This window comes from Prionailurus bengalensis, chromosome B1 (genome assembly GCF_016509475.1).
Source record: "Prionailurus bengalensis isolate Pbe53 chromosome B1, Fcat_Pben_1.1_paternal_pri, whole genome shotgun sequence".
Classification (NCBI taxonomy): Eukaryota; Metazoa; Chordata; class Mammalia; order Carnivora; family Felidae; genus Prionailurus; species Prionailurus bengalensis.
This window is the reverse complement of record NC_057344.1, coordinates 133,376,454-133,398,673: the sequence shown is the minus strand read 5'-3', so window position 1 is coordinate 133,398,673 and position 22,220 is coordinate 133,376,454. Positions and strand designations below refer to the sequence as shown.

The window sequence follows — 22,220 nt, the reverse complement described above, 5'->3', positions numbered from 1 at the left end:
TTTTTTTTTTTTTTTTAACTCTTTAACTGCCAAGACAACAATTCAGACAGTGTGCTTTTGTAAAGAACAAGGAAGGGCTACTGGAATCCTACTTCTCCTTTGAAACCTTCTCTGACCTTGCAGAAATAAGGGCATGCTTTCTGCTCATCCCCAAAACAAGTCCTGTGCTCCACTGGACCTTCAACCCCATGAAAAAAGCAAAGGTGTTTTTATTTTATCTGGCCCAAATATGCTAAAGCACACCCGAAACTTGAAAAGTAATTATGTGATAAATATAATTACAACATCTTGGAACCACTCGAAATCATTTTTTGTATTTTCCTTTTGTTTCTTCCAACAAAGACTTCGAAATCTGTAGACTTAATTTAGTCAACCGTTTGACCTAAACAATGATCTTTCAAAACTAGTGGAATTACTGAAAAAAGAAGACTGTTAAAAAGTCTAAATTCAAATAATTTTGTTGATTTGTAGGTTTCAAGGGTGATAATTATTAATTAATTTATTCAACAAGGATTTTCTGAGCACCTGCTATGTGTCTGGCATTGTTCTAGGCATTGGGGATATAGGAAAGAACCAAACAGCCCAAACTCCTGCCCTTATGAAGTTTATGTTAAGGAAGGAAAGTTCTTTCGTAGATAAGGATGACAATCCCAAAGAAAACCCAGGACATAACTCAAATGCTTACAAAATCTCTTTTCTCATCTTTTCTCTCATTCTCTATTTTGAAGAAAACATCTCAAGGAAATTTAGTACATTGATATGATATTGATATTGTATAAATGACCAAAGCAACTATACCTAGTGAGAGCTGGGTAAAGGGTTATTGTTAGTCAATCAACCCTTCCCTCTCAACTAAGTCAACATAGAGAAACATTTTCAGTGTATTCAGAGAGCTCAAAGAAAATAATCCTACCACCAGCACAAAAATACAAGATTTGCTCTGGAAGTTCTTCACAGAAAACAAAAGATGGTAAAGATTGGCATCCAGGCAGGTTTCTGCTATGATAATCACCTGGAGTCATGATCAAGAAGCCATTTCAAGAAGGGCTAATGAAGTGGTCTTTGACCATCATTCATGAGAAGAGAGAAGGAATGGACAGCAAAGGTCTCAGCACCTAGGACAGCACACCTGCTGTGGATTCAGATCCCATTAGGAAGCCCAGGTTGTGATGGTTAACCCCTAGCACTTTCCATACATATACCTTAATCCAGTTGATGATGGATGCACGTAGGGACCAATGTTGTCGGTCCGGAACTGAAGCAAATGTGGAAAGTTGCATGGTCGTGGGGTAAGGAACAGAAACAAGAGGGAAACCCTTGGCTCACACATATTCCCACTGCAAGCCTTCTGGAGCCCTCTCTGACCATCATTCATTCCCACCATCCTTTAAGACCAAGCATATTCTTTTTCCTTCGACCACCCCTTTTAGAATGTCTTGTTTCACCCTTCACCTTATGTTGTACAATGCCAACTCCTTAGTACGCTTTTGGGTTGCTTATTTTTGTGTGTGTACCTGGTCTTGAATCAGAGTGTAAGTTTCTTAAAAACAGAGTTTGTGCATTTTACTTCTGTTTGTTCCTCTTAGCCCCTGGCACAGTGCTGTATACATAGATGTCCACTATGTATTTGTTAAATAGTAGAAGGAATGGATGGCTGGCAACTGAAAAAAAAAAAAAAAAAGCAAGATGGGGCTGAGAAAGCAGAAGGGTGGAAAGTGATTTAAATGAGAGTGGCAGAAAAAACAAGGCATCCTATTTGAATTTGATTTTGTAATACAGCAACATCTCTCATGTGTTTGTACACATGGACACATGCATTTATTGGATTTCTGTTCCTAGCAAAGGGAATGCAAACAGCTCATTGTTTTACTTGTATTATGGCTGTGCTCAGCATTTAACATTTGTATGAGTGATTTGGATAAGTAGATTGCTGAGCCCTAGGAGTAATACATGGGTAAAAAAAATAGTCATTTTAAGGTAAGTTGCATATTTCTAAAACACTGTAATAATATATAAATCTTTTGTTTTCCAGCTGTCAGTGGTAGCTATAGGAATTAACATATATAGAACATCAAATGTGGAGGTGCTACTACAGTTTCTAGAAGATCAAAATACTTTTCCCAACTTTGAACATCTGGCATACTGGCAAATACAGTTCAACAATATAGCTGCTGTCATAGTATTTTTTGTCTGGATTAAGGTAATTTGCAAAGTTCATGTTCTGGATTTTCAATAATATTTTTCCCTTTCTTTTTTTATTTAAAATAAATTTTAATGTTTATTTATTTTTGAGTGAGAGGTGGAGGGAGAGTGGGGGCGGGGGTGAGGCAGAGAGAATGGGAGATACAGAATCTGAAGCAGGCTCCGGGCTCCGAGCTATCAGCACAAAGCCCCACACGGGACTCGAACTCATGATCTGTGAGCTCATGACCTGAGCCAAAGTCGGACGTTTAACCGACTGAGCCATCCAGGTGCCCCTTTCCCTTCTTTTTATTAACATGAGTCACACAAAATGTTGGAGGACTTGAGTGTGCTTTTGTGGTTAAATTCAAATGCCAGCCAAAGCTGCTTCATATTTTACAAGTAAGCTAGCAGGATTCATGTGATCTTTCATCTGTGTATGAATGCTTCCTACTACCTGCAGTTTTGCAAAACCAGTCCCTGCAGATTTGTTTCACAAATGCAATAAGACACCTTCTCGGTGTCCTTTGGGTCTGTGGCCCTCAGCTACACTAACACAGGGACAGGTTGAGTTTTACCTGATATTGGGTGACCAGGTGAAGGAAAGGGAACTAAGAACAAGTTGGGGAGGATGGGGAGGGACAGAGAGATGCACTATAAATGATCTGTGGAAGGACTGTCTCTTTCCCAGGTGGAGGCCATATAGCCATATGGCTTTACCTAGAATTGAAGTTGGGACAAATACATACACTTCTGAGTAGTACCTTTATGACTCATCTCCTTTTCCAAAACAGTGTGCATTTCCATGTGTGTGAAAGGTTAGGGCATTTCATACACAAATGAGCCTCAATTCTGGAGATGCAGAAAATTTTAGTAATAATGGGGGTAGCTCCCCAGCTGTCACTTGTCAAATTCTATGATTCTGCTATCAAGACAGTAGCTACTAGCCACAAGTGGCTGTTGAAATTTAAATTTTAATTAATTAAAATTACATACAGTTACACATTCAGTTCATCAGTCACTCTAGCCACATTTTAAGATCTCAATGTCTGTATATAGCTGATGGCTACTATATAGGGCAATGGAAATAAAGAACATTTCCATCATGTCAGAAAGTTTGATTGAACAGCACTGTTCTAAAAGGTAGTCACCAGCAGTTATTTATTTTCCTGAATTGGTATTCACACCTGAAAGGCCTGAGATTTATCAGAGGATATAGATCTCATCCTCTCTTCCTATTTATTTAGTTACTTGCTTGTTCCAGAAAAACCACCACTAATACACCAAACCTTTATCATAAAATAGTAATAATAATCCAAATCTCATAGGAATTACATAAAGAAATGTGATTACCACAACCCTCAAAGAAATTTTATTGTGGCCAGAAACAATTTGTAAGAGTTCTTTAAGTAAAATTCTAGAGATTCCCTTTCAATGTGTCCCTCAGGTTGAGCATTTTATTTAGTGTTTTGCTTGTAAACATTCTCCCAAAACTTTAAGAACCATTAAGTTCTTTAAGGCAGGGATTGCAACTTGACTTCTGATGTGTCCTCCCAGCGTTCTTCCCCCAAGACTTATGCCACAGGTTGTCATGCCCCTGGGCTGTGAGGAACATCCTGAACAGCCATCCTTAGTGTCTCGTTTACAGAAATGCTCAATATGATTTTGCAGTCAGATAGCGCTGGGCTAGACGGCTGGCTCTGAGCCCTGGCTGACACCTGGGGGTAGAATACCAGTATTTAAATCATCGCAAAGACCTGAGGCAGTGTACATTGCTCTTTCCACCGTACCTGGCACATCATTGCTAAACAATAAATGACAGTTAATAACATGTGATGAATATTTCCTGGAGGGATTTTTTTTAACTAGTTTTCACTTGTGGGGTTTTTTCCCTCTTTTAATTTATTTTCTTAAAAATATTGATTTATTTATTTAGAGACAGCAAGGAGGGGAGGGGCAGAGAGAGGGAAAGAGAGAGAAGCCCAAGTAGGCTGTGTGCTGTCAGCACAGAGCCCAATGTGGGGCTCAATCACATGAACCTTGAGATCATGATCTGAACTGAAATCAAGAGTCAGATGCTCAACTGACTGAGCCATCCAGGTGCCCCTCCCCATTCCTCTTTCATTTCAATCTTTCTTGGGGTAAAAATATCACTAATCATCTTAATTATGATTTAAACCTATTTTTACTGTATTGTAACCATGTAAAATGTAAGCAACATCAGGGGAGGAGCTTTGTTCTGTGCACTGCTGTTTGCAACTCCAAGAATAGTGCCCGGCACATGGTAGGCATTCAACAAGTACTTTTTGAATGAGAAAATAGAAGTTGCTGGGTTTGGGGACAAAAGCAAGTCATTATTCTCTCTCTTAAAAAAATGTTGGGAAGCTTGGGATTTTCTCTTCCTTTCTCTCTGCCCATCCCCCCACTCATGCTCGTTCTCTCTTTCTCAAAATAAATAATGAACTTTTTAAAAAAATGTTGTAAAATACACATTAACATAAAATTTATCACTTTAACCATTTTTCAGTGTACAATTCAGTGGCATTAGTTACATTCACAATGTTGTGCAACCATCATATATATTTCCAGAAGTTTTTCAGCATTCCAGCTGAAACTGTATCTAGTAAAAACTAACTCCCAATTCCCACCTCACCGCAGCCCCTGGTAACCTCTATTCTACTTTCTGTCTCTATGAATTTTCATATTCTAGCTACCCCATGTTACTGGGGTCATACAATATTTGTCTTTTTATGTCTGGCTTATTTCACTTTAGCATAAAGTTTTCAAGGTTCATCCATGTTGTGGCATGGATCAAAACTTTATCCCTTTGTAAGGCTGGGTAATATTCCACTGTGTGTATATACTATATTTGTTTACCCATTCATCTGTTGATATCTTCCCTCTCTTACAGCTCTTCAAATTCATCAACTTTAACAGGACCATGAGTCAGCTCTCCACAACCATGTCTCGATGTGCCAAAGACCTCTTTGGCTTTGCAATTATGTTCTTCATCATCTTCTTAGCATATGCTCAGTTGGCATACCTTGTCTTTGGCACTCAGGTTGATGACTTCAGTACCTTCCAAGAGTGTATGTAAGTATATATGAAATTATAAAAGAAAAATTTAATCAGAGCTGTCCTTGCCTCCTCAAGGATAAAGAAATCTTTATGGTTGCTATTTAACCACCAAGTAGTTTTAAATAGTTATTTAAAAATAAGAATTAATTATCTTTCCCAGAAGCAATTACCCACCAATGTAAAGATGACAATGTATAATACTGATAAACTTAAGGTAGCAACTCTAAAGTCATAAGAGATAGAACAGCTACAGTAAACCAATATGATTACAAAGACAGAGGTCTTCTTAGCACCAAGAGCGGATGGTAGCTTTTAAGAGACCATTTGCCTAGATTTTCATTCTTATTCAATATTGTTGCCATGTATTTTAAACTTCAGGTTATTTTCTAGAAAAAAAATAGTATTTCTAATATTCTATGAGAAACTCAAACCAATGTAGGAATTTTCTGTCCTTTTCCAAAGTTCTCATATATGATATTAAGACTAAAAAAAAAAAAATAACCAATACTACATTTCCACGCCATTTGGAAAGAAGTAAGTCAGGAAAGGAGAAGAGGATTATGATAATGGAAGTTAAAAGGGCTTTTGTGCTGGGGGATACCAAATTAATGTTGCTGTTCGATGGAAGTCGGAAAGGGAAATGATTTTACTGATTAAGACCCCAGCATTGGCAACACATGGCCATTCAACACCACTCTGAGAGCGTGTGAGGATATTGGATCTTTGAATGCATACAATTTTGGCTATCTTTCAAAGTCTTTTTTTAAAGAGGTTTTAAATTCAGACCCAGGGTGACCGTGGTGAAGTTTAGAGTTAACCATCCATGTTTTAGCCAGATTATGGATTAAATTCTTGTAACTGGTTGCTTTATGAGTCATCTAATAATTATTGTATTTTCTTTTTAACCAAATGGAAATAATGTATTTAGCACAAAAGTATATGATTTTTATTCCAGAAAGCTTCAATTGCTTGAATAGTTAGCAAGAGTTTTCCAAGGAGACTGACAATTTTCTATTATCTGGCAGCTGTGCACACTGATAAAGAGGTCCAAAAGTGTGAAATCATCTTTAGGAAATGTTACATCAATGCTGAACAGTCTTTGTTTTTGTATTGTAGTGTTTTGTTTTGTTTTGTTTTGTTTTGTTTTGTTTTTATAGCTTCACTCAATTCCGTATCATTTTGGGTGATATCAACTTCGCAGAGATTGAGGAAGCTAATCGAGTTTTGGGACCAATTTATTTCACTACATTTGTGTTCTTTATGTTCTTCATTCTTTTGGTATGTACACTTTTGTTTACAGTGAGGTGATTTAAACTTCATAAATCACCATCTTCCTTTTTCTCTCATGCTCTAGAGTCCTTATTTTTTAAAAGACTCAGGAAAAACTATAGATGAGAATACATATTTTATTTTACTTCTCATTGATTCAGTTTTAAGTCGCCACCAAATAATCTTTTGCATTGTCTTTCATTTATCCATATATATGTCTATTCAATGTAAGAAAAAATTAGGTCACATGCAAATTGATAGAGTCACCTAAAATAATGCTTTGCCTAAAAAGTAGACTACTTACATATTTACAGCCTTTTTTAACACAGATGTCAGCACTTTCGTGATCACTTTGCTAGCATGACTTTTCATTCCTCTTTTTCCTCTTTTCTTTAAAAAAAAAGAAATAGGAACTGACAAAGCAAGCTAGATCCAGGATGTCAAGAGTAATATATGAGTTAATTATTGCTTGTCAAGCTTAAGATACTTTGTCTTGAATTACTTATATTTAACACATCTAGAGACTGCCCACAGAGAGTATTCAAATTTTAAATTTAAAACTAGCTAACAATGGATGGAAATTGCTTTAAAAGTTACTTTCAAAAATAACTTTTCATTCTCTTGATTTGGTACAAATGAACATTTTTAACATTTTGACCCTAAGTTAATTAATATTTTTTAAAAGGCATTTTGTTCTTCATCTTAACAGTTACACATTTTACTGAGTAATTATTCATTTAAGTTAGCTTAACCTAGGCAGTGGATGTTTTTTTTTAAGTTTATTTATTTGGGGCGCCTGGGTGGCTCAGTCGGTTGAGCATCCGACTTTGGCTCAGGTCATGATCTCGCCATCCATGAGTTCGAGTCCTGCATCAGGCTCTGTGCTGACAGCACAGAACCTGAAGCTTGCTTCGGATTCTGTGCCTCCCTCTCTCTCTGCACCTCCCCTGCTTACACTCATCTTTCTCTCAAAAATAAATAACCATTGAAAAAAAATTTTTTTTAAGTTTATTTATTTATTTTGAGAGACAGAGAGAGAAGGAGGGAGGGGCAGAGAGAGGGAGAGACAAAATTCAAAACAGGCTCCAGGCTATCAGCACAGAGCCTAACACAGGGCTTTGAACTCAGTAACCATGAGATCATGACCTGAGCTGAGATCAAGAGTACGGTGCTTAACCGACTGAGCCATCCAGGCACCCCAGCGTGGGTGTTCTTTATCCAAACACTAATATTTAAGTCTTTCCTTACATTAATCATCATCATAAGAAAACAACAAAATTGTCTCCGTTTTCAATAAATTTTATAAGATCCTTTGTGTAAAGTTCAGTAATTCAGCGTAATATTCCCTAAGTTTGTCCAAGCATTTAGTGGTTATTTACAGATTGAGTATTAGATCTACCTTGGTAGGATTGAAAGAGTCAGCAATATCACGCAAGTCCATTTGTATCTTGCACAAATGTGTTATTAGTTTTAAAGTTAAGCCTCTCTAGTTTCTTTTTTCTATCATATGTTAAAGAAAAAAATGGAACAGTAAGCCTTTTTCATCTCTAATATTGGTAGTACTTTGGATTCTGGAGCATCTGAATCCCCGAATCTCTACTAGGAAAACAAAACCCAGGAATTGAGAGCTCTGCAGTGGACCCTTTAGTTAACTGCTGGCCACCTAAGTTTTCTTTGTGTGTCCCTCTGCCAAATGAGGAACATACCTGTGGCAATTTGAAATGGTCAAATGTGGACTTGTTTGAATGTTGTCTTCTGGTAGGCGGTGCCCTGCAATTGTTCAGTCATTTCGTCAAATCAATCACTAGAACATGAAAAGAAGCGTTCAGCTTCTGTCTTTATATTAAAGTAATTTTTTGTGCTGTTACACAAAAAGGAATTGCTCTCCCTGAACTCCACTCCTCTACCCCGCACTCCCCCAGAGACAGGTGGGGAGTTACAGTCAATACAGATTTTTCTTTAAAGAAATGACAAGCCGAGTGCAGGGTTGGCCATTTTTCTGTGACGACTGCCGGGTGTTAATTTATTGCCCTGGCTGTAAAAGAAGCTACCGTGGTGAGAGGTGGCCCAAATGAGCCAGGAAGCAAAATCCTGTCATCACCAGGAAAAGACCTCTGATTGCACAATTAAGCAAGCCTTCTGAGACAGGGTGGAGAGGAGGGGGGCTTCCTCTCCCCACACTTTCAGTAGTCTTTCTCAGCCACTTTCAGTGTTTTAAAAATCTCTTCAGAGGACCCACCCTTTAACCCTACACCTAAGATATTTGCAGGCATTAGCTAACAACCATTTGGAAACTTTTAAAAAGAGAACATTAGTTGCCTGGGTTGGGAGCGAGAAGGTGGGAATGTTGCTCCAACTGCAACGGTCTGTACTCGGAATTAAACATTAAGCCACGAACTTACATGCATCGTATATTTTATTCTCATTTCTGCTACAGAATCTTAAGTAGTGTTCCCCCTTAACTTGCAATGATTTAGTAGCCCATTAAAATAATAGAGCTCCCATTTGTTCATTCATCCATTATTCAATAAATACTTGCTGAGCCACTATTTCCAGGCAAGCTGCTATGTACTGGGGGTACAGTGGTAAGGAAAATAAGAGACCAGCTCTGCCCTCATGAAAATTCCACAGATTTGTGGGGGAAAACAGACATAATCAAACACACAACTCTGAGTCCAAACCATAGTTATGTGTCAAAACGGAAAAGTGAAGGAAGAGCGTGTTAAAGAAGGACTGGATCAGTTGGGCGTGGAGCTTCAAGAAAAACCTGTTGGAAATACAAACCATTATCCTGGGGAGAGGAAAAGTTAGGAAAATGAACTAAGCGTCACTGAATAATAATAGCTATAAATATCTGTAGCACTTACCATGCGTTAGGTCCTGTCCTAAGTACTTTTACATAGATTATCTCATTAATTCTTGTAAAAATCTGTACTATTATTTCTTCCACTTTATTAATGCAAGAACAAATAAATTTTAAAATAAAGATTAGAAAAAAGTTTTTAATGTTTTTATTCATTTTTGAGAGACAGAGAGAGACAGGGGAGGGGCAGACAAAAGAGGGAGTCACAGAATCAGAAGCAGGCTCCAGGCTCGGAGTGGTCAGCACAGAGCCCGAGGCAGGGCTCAAACTCACAAACGATGAGATCATGACCTGAGCTGAAGTTGGACACTTAACTGACTGAGCCACCCAGGCACCCCTAAAGATTAGAAAATTTGAACAATATAGTCTTGGCAGTGCTAAGACTGAAACCCTAATGTGCTTGACTCCAAAGTCTTTGTCTTTTTCACTAAGCTTTTCTTGACCCTCTTCTGTGAAGCCTACTGTATTTCTATTTGGAGAGATCTTTTTTTAACTCTTCAAAACATGGTCTGTAAATCTCAAGTAATATATAACAACATTTGGAATAAGCATAGGATTCCACTTGTCTGTACTGATTGTTGTAATTTGAAGAACTATGTAGAGTTCTAATTTTCTAATAATTTATGTCAAATGAAAAAAATGTAGAGAACATAGACAAGCAGAAATAATAAAATAGAGTAATACCACCATCCATAAGTAAATACATCAATATTTTGTTGTATTTCATTCTTATCTTTTTTTGCAAAATGTATCACAATATATGGTTTGTAAGTAAGAAAATATATTGTATTTTCCTCTGGCATGACTTAATGGAAAAAATAATTTTCCCAAAGAATATAACAGCAAAACTATTAATTTATGACTTCTTAAGACATCAGATTACTTAAAAAAAAAAAACTGAACAAAAATACATATGTCAAATTTCGGATTGATGTTTGGAAAGTATATTTAGGTTTCTTCTTTAATCTCAACTTTCCTCTAATTTACAAACAGAATATGTTTTTGGCCATCATCAATGATACTTACTCCGAAGTTAAATCTGATTTGGCCCAGCAGAAAGCTGAAATGGAACTCTCAGATCTTATCAGAAAGGTATGACAAGCCCTAATTCTCAGAATTGTTTTCATCCTCTACATATAATGAGCATTGTTTCAGCCAGATTTCCACAGCAACACTGACCCATTGTCATTGTTAAAATAAAGAGTAGATTGCTACATTTCAGGAATGATTTAAAAGTTCTCTGTCTCAGAGCTAGAGATGGGTATGCTGTTAACTTGGACTTAAATTCTGGGAACCCGTAAACGCCCTAGAATTAAATTCTCAACAATCTCTTTCGACTCTTGAGAGCTGAGCTGCTGGCTTCATCACCTTCACTTATGTTGACAACACCTCCAGGTGGCTCTCACTTGCAGTTCCAGAATTCAGAATAAATTGGAAGAGAAAAATATAGACATCTCTGCTTTTTTCTATCTCAGATGCAATTTAAAAGGAGGAAAAAAAAGTTTAGAAACAAATATTTTGTAGTCCGCCCTTTACCCTTGATCTTCCAGAGAAGTTTTTAAATAGTCAAAGGAAAACTGTCCGTGGCATCAGGCCACAGCCTAAGGGTCTGAGGACTTTCACTTAAGCACGCACCCTCTCAGGAAGTTAATTGTTAAATGGAAGGGCAGGACAGGAAAGCTGGGTAACTTTGTTCTTTTCAATGTGACTTCTTTATTTGGTCTAAAGTATAAAACTTAAGCAACAACAAATAACTACATCTGAAGTACACAGCTTGTTCCCTAACATCATTTTGCTAAGATACCAGCGGCTCCTTGACTGATCTTTTTCTGTTGGTTCAAGTCATAGGACTATGTTGTCTGTCCTGTTTGAACAGAGAACTTCCAGTTCTTAAAACAAAATCCCTTCCATAGGACCTGAGATGTGTGTTATCCTGAATTTTGCAACGACAGCTTATTACACGTTAGTAAATCTCCAACGTATATACAAACAGTCCTTACTTTGCGCTCTGGTTCTGGTATGCACAGATTTCAATTAGTTCAGTTAAATAACACCAGCCTCTCAACGCAGTTCATATATCAGTTATCACAGTATATTGACTGTGAATAATAGTATAGAAGTACAAACTTGCAATTCTCACAGAATATCTTAGTTATCACAGTATATTAACTGTAATAGCATGACTATAAACTTCACTGCTGGCTCTTCAGTCTACAAATCATTACATAAGTAACAGATGTGTATCATAACCGGTGAGCATAACATCACTTCTTACAAAGTCTAGGATTGGTCCCTGAGCATCTGCTGTTCAGTTCAGGCACAGAACATGTAGTTGTGTTGCTTCTGTATCTCCCTGTGAAAAACCCATATGACATTTTGCAAGAATGTGTGATGGAAAAGGAGAATGGGCCAGCAAAGATGAAAGCATAGCAAAGAAACAAAGAATGACAACACTGAAAGTGAAATTCAAAACCAGTGTAACAGATTTCTAGGCTATGTAGCTGGGCGTGGAAATGTTGACATTACTACCCTTCAAGGTCTTGAATATCAATGGATAGACAGATATACAGTCAAAGAGCTTAGTGAAGCACATTTATCAACATGAACGAGGGCAGTGGTTATGAGGAAAAGGCTGACAATGTCTTCAAGGAAGTGACACTGACAAACAACTTGACATTAAAGGAATTCTTGGAGATATGTTATGACATGGAAAATGCAAAGGATAAAATGTTGGGAGCTGACCCATATTAAGAAAAGATTATGAAAGCTCCCCAAGACATAGAAAAGATGTTTACTCCATATCCTACGTTATACAGGAAGAAAGCAAGCGCTGTTCAGACTACTCTGGATAAATTTTTTACAAAGAAATAAAACATTTTAATTTTCAGTGTTTCTGAGGTTTTAAATTTCAGTGTACCAAATAAATATTCACCTTACTGTTTTTAAATTTTTCCTAATAAGTTTAAAACCAACACCAAGAAAATTTTAATGCTTTGATAAAAAGTTGTTTTTTTAAGTTTGTTTAATTAATCCCCACACCCAACACAGGGCTTAAACACATGACCCCACAATCAAAAGTTGCAAGCTCTTCTGACTGAGACAGCCAGGTGCCCCTCATAAAAGGTTTTAAAGGTCACGGAGCAATCATAATTTTGCCTGTATTATTAACATCACTTCACATAGTTCAGGCTTGCATGGTCATTTTTATAATCCTGCAACTACCATGCAAAGCAAGGTCTGCACAGGTAGTTAGTTACTACTGTAAATGGATGGTAAAGCGCATGTAAAAAGAGAATAAACTAAACCAAATCTTTTCAACAGGGCTACCATAAAGCCTTGGTCAAACTAAAACTGAAAAAAAATACCGTGGATGACATTTCTGAGAGTCTGAGGCAAGGCGGAGGCAAGTTAAACTTTGATGAACTTCGACAAGATCTCAAAGGGTAAGAATCACTCTTTCTGAGGACCAGGGAAATTCTTAATGGAAAGATAAGTTCTTGGTGATAAGGATATTTTTGGCCCAAGCACTTACTCATAGAGATGCTCTTTTTTCAGAGTAGGTGTCTTTCTGGCACATATTAATAAGAGAAGGGCTGGCCCTGATTCAGCAATTTCTCCTTTATTCCTGCATTTTGGTGTCCCTTTGTTTTCACTGTACTATGTACACAAGTGATTTCATCTGTAACCTCTCAATAATTTCAGGAAGGGCCATACTGATGCAGAGATTGAGGCAATATTCACAAAATATGACCAAGATGGAGACCAAGAACTGACCGAACATGAACATCAACAGATGAGAGACGACTTGGAAAAAGAGAGGGTGGGTCTCATTTAGGAGAACATGATTTGATTCAGTACCCACAGTGTTTCAGACACCATGCTAAGTCATGGATTACTGAGAGTCTGTCTTTCTCCTCTCTCTGTCTCAATTTATGTTGTAATACCCAGCTTGTTCCAAAAAGGATATATAACATAATAATATGTAAAAATGCAATAAGTTGGCATCAGTGTAAAACAATCAAAATGAAAAAATGAAGTAAAACAAAAGTGAAATATAAAACTAGACTAGGAAGCTAAAAATGCTTCCATAAAAATACATGTATGTTGATTAAAGATTAGGCTATAAATCTGGCCTTAAGTTTTCTGGCCAGCAGCTTCAAAAGGGAAACCTGAATAGTCACACACCTCACTGTGTCCATGAGAGTGGAGGAAAAAAGATTCCTCAGGAGATGTAAAGCTAATTGTTCTTTAACATTTATAATGAAACAAAACTAACTACTGCCTTCCATTTGAATACTTCTTATGAAATTGTTAGAAGTAAACTCCCATGGTCTTTTATAATCAGAAAGGATAACTACAAGCTTTAACATTAACATTAAAAATAAATGGTTAAATGAACCAAAAAATATCCATTGTAATTGAGGTACAGAGAATGCAGGTGAATACTATATACCAAAGTTCCTTCTCTATGAGGAGTAGTTTCTAAACTCTGCCCCATCGAATGGTGCCAGCAAGTGAAAAACTTCCCCAGGCATAGTGAAATCACCTTTCACAAGGCTGCATTTAGTCAAAATTTTTACTGTAAGATTATATCCTTCCAACTTTGTAGCTATTAAATGTGTTATCTTTTATGAAAAGGTGATAATATATTTCTTCCTCTACCTTTTTTTCTCTGCTTTGTTCTATTTTTAATGTTCTTTCTTGTCCAAACAAGTTAGCAGTCCCTTGCTGGTCATTAAGACCTGTTTTGAAAATTTGCCAATCCATGAAATTTACAAGTGTGGGAATCACAGTCTGGTGTTAGCCACAAAGAAATCCTAGGTAATTGGTACATACCCATTTGCCATTTGCCCAAGCCCTCAGTGAAGCTCTGTGGGGACTGGGTGTTCTTGCTCCTCACCCAGTGATCCAATGTTCTTCAGGAGGATCTGGATCTGGATCACAGCTCTTTACCACGTCCCATGAGCAGCCGAAGTTTCCCAAGAAGTCTGGATGACTCTGAGGAGGATGATGATGAAGACAGTGGGCATAGCTCCAGAAGGAGGGGAAGCATCTCCAGTGGGGTTTCTTATGAAGAGTTTCAAGTGTAAGTATAAAGGAATTGGCAGGATTTGTGTTGACAAGAGTTTAAATGAGATAAAGCAGTTTCTCCCACCTCTCTCAGTTTAATTCTTTCCATTACTAATCATCAGTTCTTTTTTTTTTATAACTTTTAATGTTTTTTTTTCAATAGAAGTAATATGTTTAAGTTAGCAAATAAATAGAAGAAAACATTACGATCTCTCCTATTCCCACTAACCCAAAATGTAATTTTGGTGTTTGTATCTCCATTTACATGTTTTTTGTTTTTCATGTGTTTTTTGTTTTTATGGCGTAGCACAAGGTATATCCCAAAGAATGTTCCATGAGCACCTGAGAAGAATGTATGTACTACTGTTGTTAAGTGGAGTGTTCTATAGGCGTTTTTTAGGTCTAGTTGGTTTGTAGTGTTACTTAAATCTCCTATTTCCTGTTGTTCTGCCTAGTTTCATCTACTTTTTGAAAGTAGGGTATTAAAGTCTCCAACTATTATTATTAAATTGTTCCTTCATTTCTGTAAGGTTTTGCTTTGTGTATTTTGGAACTCTGTTGTTAGGTGTATAAATGTTTATAACTGGTATATCTTTCTAATAGATTGACCCCGTTTTCATTAAAAAATGTCCTACTTTATCTCTAGTAATTTTTTTTTGTTTTAAAGTCTTTTTTGTCTGATATTACTATAGCAACTCCAATTTTCTTATCATCGCTTTTTGCATGATACACCTTTTTCTGTTCTCATTTCCAGTCGTTTGTATCTTTGAATCTTAAGTGTGTCACCTGTAGACAGCATATAGTTGGACCTGGTCTTTTCATCCAGTCTGGTAATCTTTGCCTTTTGATTACAATATTTACTTCATTTACATTTAATGTTATCATTAATATAGTTGGACTTACAACTACCATTTTTCTTCTTGTTTTTTAAATGTTTATTTTTGAGAGACAGGATGTGTACACACACATGAGCAGAGGAGGGTTAGAGAGAGAGGGGAACCAAGGATCCAAAGTGGGCTCTGTGCTTACAGCAGACAGCTGGATGCAGGGCTTGAACCCATGAACTGTGAGATCATGACCTGAGCCAGAGTCGGATGCCCAACTGACTGAGCCCACTCAGGGGTCCCTTATTTTTCATTTTCTGTAGGTGTCATATCTTTTTTTGTCCCTCTTTTTCTCCTTTGTTGCTTTCTTTTACATAAAGTAATATTTTCTAGAGCAACAGTTTAATTCCTTTAATAATTTTTTTCACTACATTTTTTAGTTATTTTTTTAGTAGTTTCTCTAGGACGTAATATATACAAATTGATTTATCAGGATCTACTTCAGATTTATATTAACTTAATCCAACGCGATATAGAAATATCATTCCTATATAACTCCTCCCCTGTTTTGTGCCATATTATACATATTAATCTATGTTACAAATCCAATACAACATTGTCATAATGATCACTTCATATAATTTTATGTCTCTTAAAGGAGACTAGAAAGAAGAGAAAGTATATATTTATAGAGTTTGTTATATTCTTTTTCCTACTTACCATTTCTGGTTCCCTTCATTCGTTCCCGTGGATTCAAGTTACCATCTGGTGTTATTTCCATATTCCAGTACAACTTTGCTCTTACCCCCCTTTTGTCCTGCTCCTGTCAAATATATTATTAAATTTTGTATGTTATGGGCCCAACAATACAATTGTGTACATATTGTCTTACACAATTGCTTTTTAAATCAGTTAAGAGGAAAAAAAGGAGAAGAGATATGAATTTGTACTGCCTTTTATAGTTACATAATTACCTGTACCCAGTGCTCTTCGTTTTTTCATGTGGCTTCTGATTACTATCTGGATCACTTAATGTCAGCCTAAAGAACTTCCTTTAGTATCTATTCTAAAGCAGGCCTGCTAGCATGAATTCCCTCAGTTTTTTTTTTAATCTGGGAATATTTTTATTTCCCCTTCATTTTTTTCTGGTCTCCATTGTTTCTGATGAGAAGATAGCTGTTAATCTTACTGCTAAGATTAGCAGTAAGATCTTAGCAGTCTTAACCTCAGCAATCTAACCTTAGCAATCTTACCTCAGTGTTATACATAATGAGTCACTTTTCTCTGATACTTTCAAGATTTTTTCTTTGTCTTTGTCTTTCAGTATTTTGACTGATCTGAGTGTGTATCTCTTTGCAGTTATCCTATTTGGAGTTCATTAAGCTGCTACAATGTGTAATATTTTCATCACATTTAGGAAGTTTTCAACCATTATGTCTTAAAATAGTTTTTTGCTGTTTTCTCTCCTTTCCTTCTGGGATTCCTACCCTGTGTTTGTTGGGGTGCTTACAGGTATCCTACATTTTTCTTCACTTTTTGCCTCTTCGGCCCTTCAGATTACATAGTTTCTATCCATCTATCTTCAAGTGTGCTGATTCTTTCTACTGCCAGCTCAGATCTGCTGTGGAGACCCTTAAGTGACTTTTTCATCTCATTTATTGTACTTTTCAACTCCAGAATTTATATTTGGTTCCTTAAAATAATCTGTATCTCTTTGTTGATATTTTCCAGAGCAGACCAGCCTCATCTTAACTGTTTATCACCATAATCTCCATTGTTTTCAAAAGCACTCTTAGGCTTAGCACTTTGTTCCAAATAAAGCCAGTTCTCTTGGGGGGAAGCTTTGGAGCTCTCTGTTCTGTGGCCTGACTATCCCCTGGGCAAAACCCCTGTGCTACTGCTTCAGAGAGAGGAGCAGGAACAGTGGTCTACTTCCCAGAGTGATACCCCTGTTTCATGAATCAAGCACTGGGCTGGGATGGCAGCCTTCGGTCTTCTCAGCTTGCCTCTCCGGGCGTGGAAACTCCACCCTATAGTTGGCAGATGAGTGGAGGAAGAGAGCCTTATAGCTCGCTGCCACTCTTGTCTGGATTAGATCCTCTGCAATATGGATTCGGGGGTGGAGGCACAGGGATGAGAACTGTGCAGCCCACCCCTTCCTGTGAGATACCAGAGCCCCCCACTGGGAGTAGAAGGGAGTGGGAGCCCTGTGTTCATTGCCTAACCCAACTGGAGTGGCACTTCTGTCACACTGAACTGGGGGAGAAAGAGAGGGAGCAGACTCTCTGAAATTCAGTGGATTTTCTTAAATAAATGCTTCTTCATTTGCTGTGTACCCTTAAGAAAATGTCCAGAGTTTTGAAAAAAAATTTTTTTGATAATTTTCAACAGTTGCAGTTGTTTCACTGGGAGAGGGCTTACAAAGCCCTCCTGTCACCATTCCAGAAGTTGTCTCCTATTTCTATGTTTTTAAAGCATTTACATAAATTTTTTTATTCAAAATAATGGGATCACTAGTGAATAGTGTTTTCCAACTGCTTTATTTACTTAATATATTGTGAATACCACTATTCCGTTAAATATTCTATCACCATACAATTTCTGGTATCTCCATAGAATTCCATTGTATAGATGAAAATAACATATTTGAAAATTTTTCTATTAATTATTTAATGTAACCATTTTTCAGTGAACCACTATTAATAGGCAGAACTCTAATGAATATGCTGGTAGCCCAAAAAATCACATATATACTTACTTCCTTCCTTTGGAAAATTTTCTTTTTTTTTTTTTTTTTTCAACGTTTATTTATTTTTGGGACAGAGAGAGACAGAGCATGAACAGGGGAGGGGCAGAGAGAGAGGGAGACACAGAATCGGAAACAGGCTCCAGGCTCCGAGCCATCAGCCCAGAGCCCAACGCGGGGCTCGAACTCACGGACCGCGAGATCGTGACCTGGCTGAAGTCGGACGCTTAACCGACTGCGCCACCCAGGCGCCCCTCCTTTGGAAAATTTTCAAGAAATGGAATACCTGAATAAAAGCTAAACATACATTTATAAGACTTCTCATACAATGTTGACTTGCAGAGAAGTTGTGCCAGTTAGCATTCCCATCAGCAATATATGAGTTTATAGCTAAAGTTTGAGACTGCTGATTATCATCTTGTTTAAGAAAAATATCTTAGCACTTCCATTTGAAAAGCCAGCTGGGGAGCACCTGGGTGGCTCAGTTGGTTAAGTCCAACTCAGCTCAGGTCACGATCTCACGGTTCGTGGGTTTGAGCCCCGTGTTGGACTCTGTGCTGGCGGCTCAGAGCCTGGACTCTGCTTCAGATTCTGTGTCTCCTCTCTCTGCCCCTCCCGCACTCATGCACTGTCTCACTGTGTCTCTCAAAAATAAATAAATGTAAAAAAAAATTGTTTAAAACAAATTTTTTTAAATGAAAAGCCAGCTGGGCTGAAAAGGCAGCCCACCACATGAGGTGGCTTTCCCCCTCTCACCTGTGGTTTCCTGCAGCCTGGTGAGACGAGTGGATCGAATGGAGCATTCCATCGGCAGCATCGTGTCCAAGATTGATGCTGTGATCGTGAAGCTGGAGATCATGGAGCGGGCCAAACTGAAGAGAAGGGAGGTTCTGGGAAGGCTTCTGGATGGGGTGGCGGAGGTAAGTGGTCATCTGACACAGAAACACTGATTCTAGAAAATATCAGGGTAGTCATATTTTGTAGTGTTTCATCTGAGAGGGTTTCTGAGATGTCTATAACTACAGATCAGTGCAGATCAGATGATAGTCTGGAGGTGTTACTTTCTTAATACTGTTCTGATGGTTCTGCCTTCACTGAATGGTAGAATTAAGTCAAAAAGTCACTCCAGTAGCTCAGAGAATTGCTATATATGCTATAAATCGCCAGTGTTATTTAATGTTATTTAATGTCGACGGATTATTTGGCCCCCTGATTTCCTAAGGCAATTTCTAAGTACAAAAGTGTGCATCCCCAACCCCCAACATCCTGATCTCTTTTTCCTTTGTTAGGATGAAAGACTGGGTCGTGACAGTGAAATCCACAGGGAGCAGATGGAACGACTAGTGCGGGAAGAGTTGGAACGCTGGGAGTCTGACGATGCAGCTTCCCAGATAAGTCATGGTTTAGGCACGCCGGTGGGACTGAATGGTCAGCCGCGCCCCAGAAGCTCCCGCCCTTCTTCCTCCCAGTCTGCAGACGGAATAGAAGGCGCAGGTGCAAATGGGAGTTCCAATATCCAAGTCTAAGATGTGTGTTAGTGTGTGTTCCTAATAGGGGAGAAAGGGCTGTCCTGAATGGCCAGAGCAAGTACACTATTTATATGCCCTGACCACCATATGATGCTGGTCTTTGTGACCAAATGTTAATTCTTCTGCACTTTAATTTATTTTAGATAAACTTTGCCCATGGATCAAAGAAGATTTTTTTTTCTCATATAAGAAACCTAGGTGTAAATATTGAGTACAGAAAAAAAAAATCTTTGTAAAGTACATGGAGTGGTCTTCCCACTTGTTACCATGGATGAGTCTTCTCAGTGGACAACAATGTAGCCTTTAAAGCTAGGAGAGAATTGTCAAAAGCCTTCTGAGTTTTATTTCCAGTCACAAAAATCAGTATTGTCATTTTTGCCCAGTGCGTGAAGGGAAAGTAGGGGCATTCTTTCCCACTCGGGCTTGGTTTATGGACGTAAAACATAGCTTGCTTTAAAGAAAGGAACCCTTTGTTTCAACTACCTTCCTGGGGCAAACATTTCCAAAAGATGAGCTGGAAAAGAACTATGAACCATGGAATGGGTATGTAGTCATTATGCTAGAATGTGTATGAATGGTGAAGATACATGTTGAATACTGTGCTTTTTTATCATTGTATTATATTTCATGTCCGTGGGAATAACTGTTTCATTTATTCATCCTGTTTTCACTCTCATTTAAAATGAGCTGCGTGATGGGGCGCCTGGGTGGCTCAGTCGGTTGAGTGTCCGACTTCAGCTCAGGTCATGATCTCGCGGTCTGTGAGTTTGAGCCCCGCATCGGGCTCTGTGCTGACAGCTCAGAGCCTGGAGCCTGCTTTGGATTCTGTGTCTCCTTCTCTCTCTGCCCCTCCCATGCTCATGCTCTGTCTCTCTCTGTCTCTTAATAATAAATAAACATTTAAAAAAAAAATAAAATGAGCTGCGTCAAACCACCAGATTGATTGTAGGTTAAAATGTCATCTCTAGCCATGACATAGGAAAATTAGAAGGAGCCCTGTCACTCAGTTTGACTTTTTCTTTCTTTCTTTCTTTCTTTTTCTTTTTATGTTTATTTTTGAGAGAGAGACAGACAATGAGCGGGGGAGGGGCAGAGAGAGAGGGAGACACAGAATCTGAAGCAAGTTCTAGGCTCCGAGCTATTAGCACAGGAGCAAGTTCCAGGCTCTGAGCTGTTGTTAGCACAGAGCCTGACGTGGGGCTTGAACCCCCACACCCTGAGATCATGACCTGAGCCGAAGTCAGATGCTTAACTGACTGAGCCACCCAGGTGCCCCATCAGTTTGACTTTTTCTTATAATTAGTTTAGTATAAAGATTCGTCCATATATTCTCTTCCTGCATGGTTCAACTTACTTGGAACTGAAATGAACGTTGTAACTGATCTGGGAAAGCCGACTTCCTAAATGTTTTCATTATGTACTGAGGGTTTTAACTCAGCAGATATGTTCGTTTGAAACAAAAATTTACAGGAGTTTTGAAATTCATATGCAAACATTATAAAACTGAACTTTGAGTTTTATGCTGTTTTAAGAATATGGAACTCAAATAGTCTGATTCAGCAGTTCAAAACTTGAATGTATAATCTAAATGGAGCTCAATTTTAATGAGAAGGAATTTCTGGTATTGAAAATTCATTCATGATCAGAACGTATCAGCCACAGATTGAGCTTGCAGCAGTTTTTGGTTGGTTTGTTTGTGTTTTCATTAGGAGAGGGTCCCACCAAATTTATAGAGAAGAGATTATTTCTCAATAAAAAATTTAAAAAATCTTATTTTTCAAAAGTGTTGAATGAGGTGGCCTTTTGAGAGAGCTAATGGGACAAGCAAGAGAGAATGCGTTGCTGGTGAATTAACTCTGACTTGGAGAACAACAGAAGGGAGGCCTGTGTTTGAATGCCTGGCTTTAAGTCGTTTACGTGATTGATAGAATATGTCAGTCAAATCTTCAGTGAAAACCTGAGCAAACAAACCTGCCTAAGCTGGCTTCTATAGAAGTGATACACATTGGGTTTCTTTAATAGTTATTTCTCATGCTTTATTTCCATCTTTACTTTCTTTTGAATATGCTACATGAAGTTCTTTATTACTAGGTACTGAAGTTTGCATTCCAGGGATATTGAGTGTACGTATTTATGTGTGTGTACCATGTTGTTACATGTAAACAAACTTCAATTTGAAGTGCAGCCATTATGTGGTATCCATGTGTATTGACCACGTGCCATATATTAATTATGGTCACTAGAAAATCTTTTTATGTACTTATTATCATCTTGTTTCTCATTTCACCTGTACGATTTTACAAAATTCTTTCTTTTTACCCATAAGTTACATACTTTTTTTCTCTTTAGTCATGGAGAATTCCCTCCTTTTCCCTTCCTATCATCTTCCCCTCTATATCTGTGATTTTAAGAAGATGTTACATATGCAAGTCTCTCGACAATTGAGAATTTCATTAATGTGTAATATTGAGCACTTTACTTCTTAATAAAGACTTGGTATATTACAGATGTAATAGTTGTCTGTTTCCTAAGTAGAAGCAGCTGGGTAATTTGCCTTGTATCATGAGACCAATTACTAAAGGTTTAGACTTTGAAACAGGCATCTTCTCTTTTATGTCCAAAAAATATGATTGACACATTACTTCTTCAGCAGTATGTAC

At 37.8% G+C, this 22,220-nt stretch overlaps 1 protein-coding gene across 1 annotated transcript in view; it reads left to right on the top strand.

Moving 5' to 3' along the window:
• Positions 1-20,253, top strand: part of PKD2 (polycystin 2, transient receptor potential cation channel) — a 51,184-nt gene extending 30,931 nt beyond the window's left edge. The window contains exons 7-15 of the mRNA XM_043572210.1: positions 2,033-2,200; positions 5,093-5,274; positions 6,417-6,537; positions 10,385-10,483; positions 12,713-12,834; positions 13,094-13,211; positions 14,314-14,477; positions 18,804-18,951; positions 19,321-20,253. Of these exons, the coding sequence (XP_043428145.1) occupies positions 2,033-2,200; positions 5,093-5,274; positions 6,417-6,537; positions 10,385-10,483; positions 12,713-12,834; positions 13,094-13,211; positions 14,314-14,477; positions 18,804-18,951; positions 19,321-19,557 (1,359 nt within the window). The 3' untranslated portion in view covers positions 19,558-20,253. The remainder of the gene's footprint in view (positions 1-2,032; positions 2,201-5,092; positions 5,275-6,416; positions 6,538-10,384; positions 10,484-12,712; positions 12,835-13,093; positions 13,212-14,313; positions 14,478-18,803; positions 18,952-19,320) is intronic.
• The last annotated feature ends 1,967 nt before the right edge of the window (positions 20,254-22,220 follow it).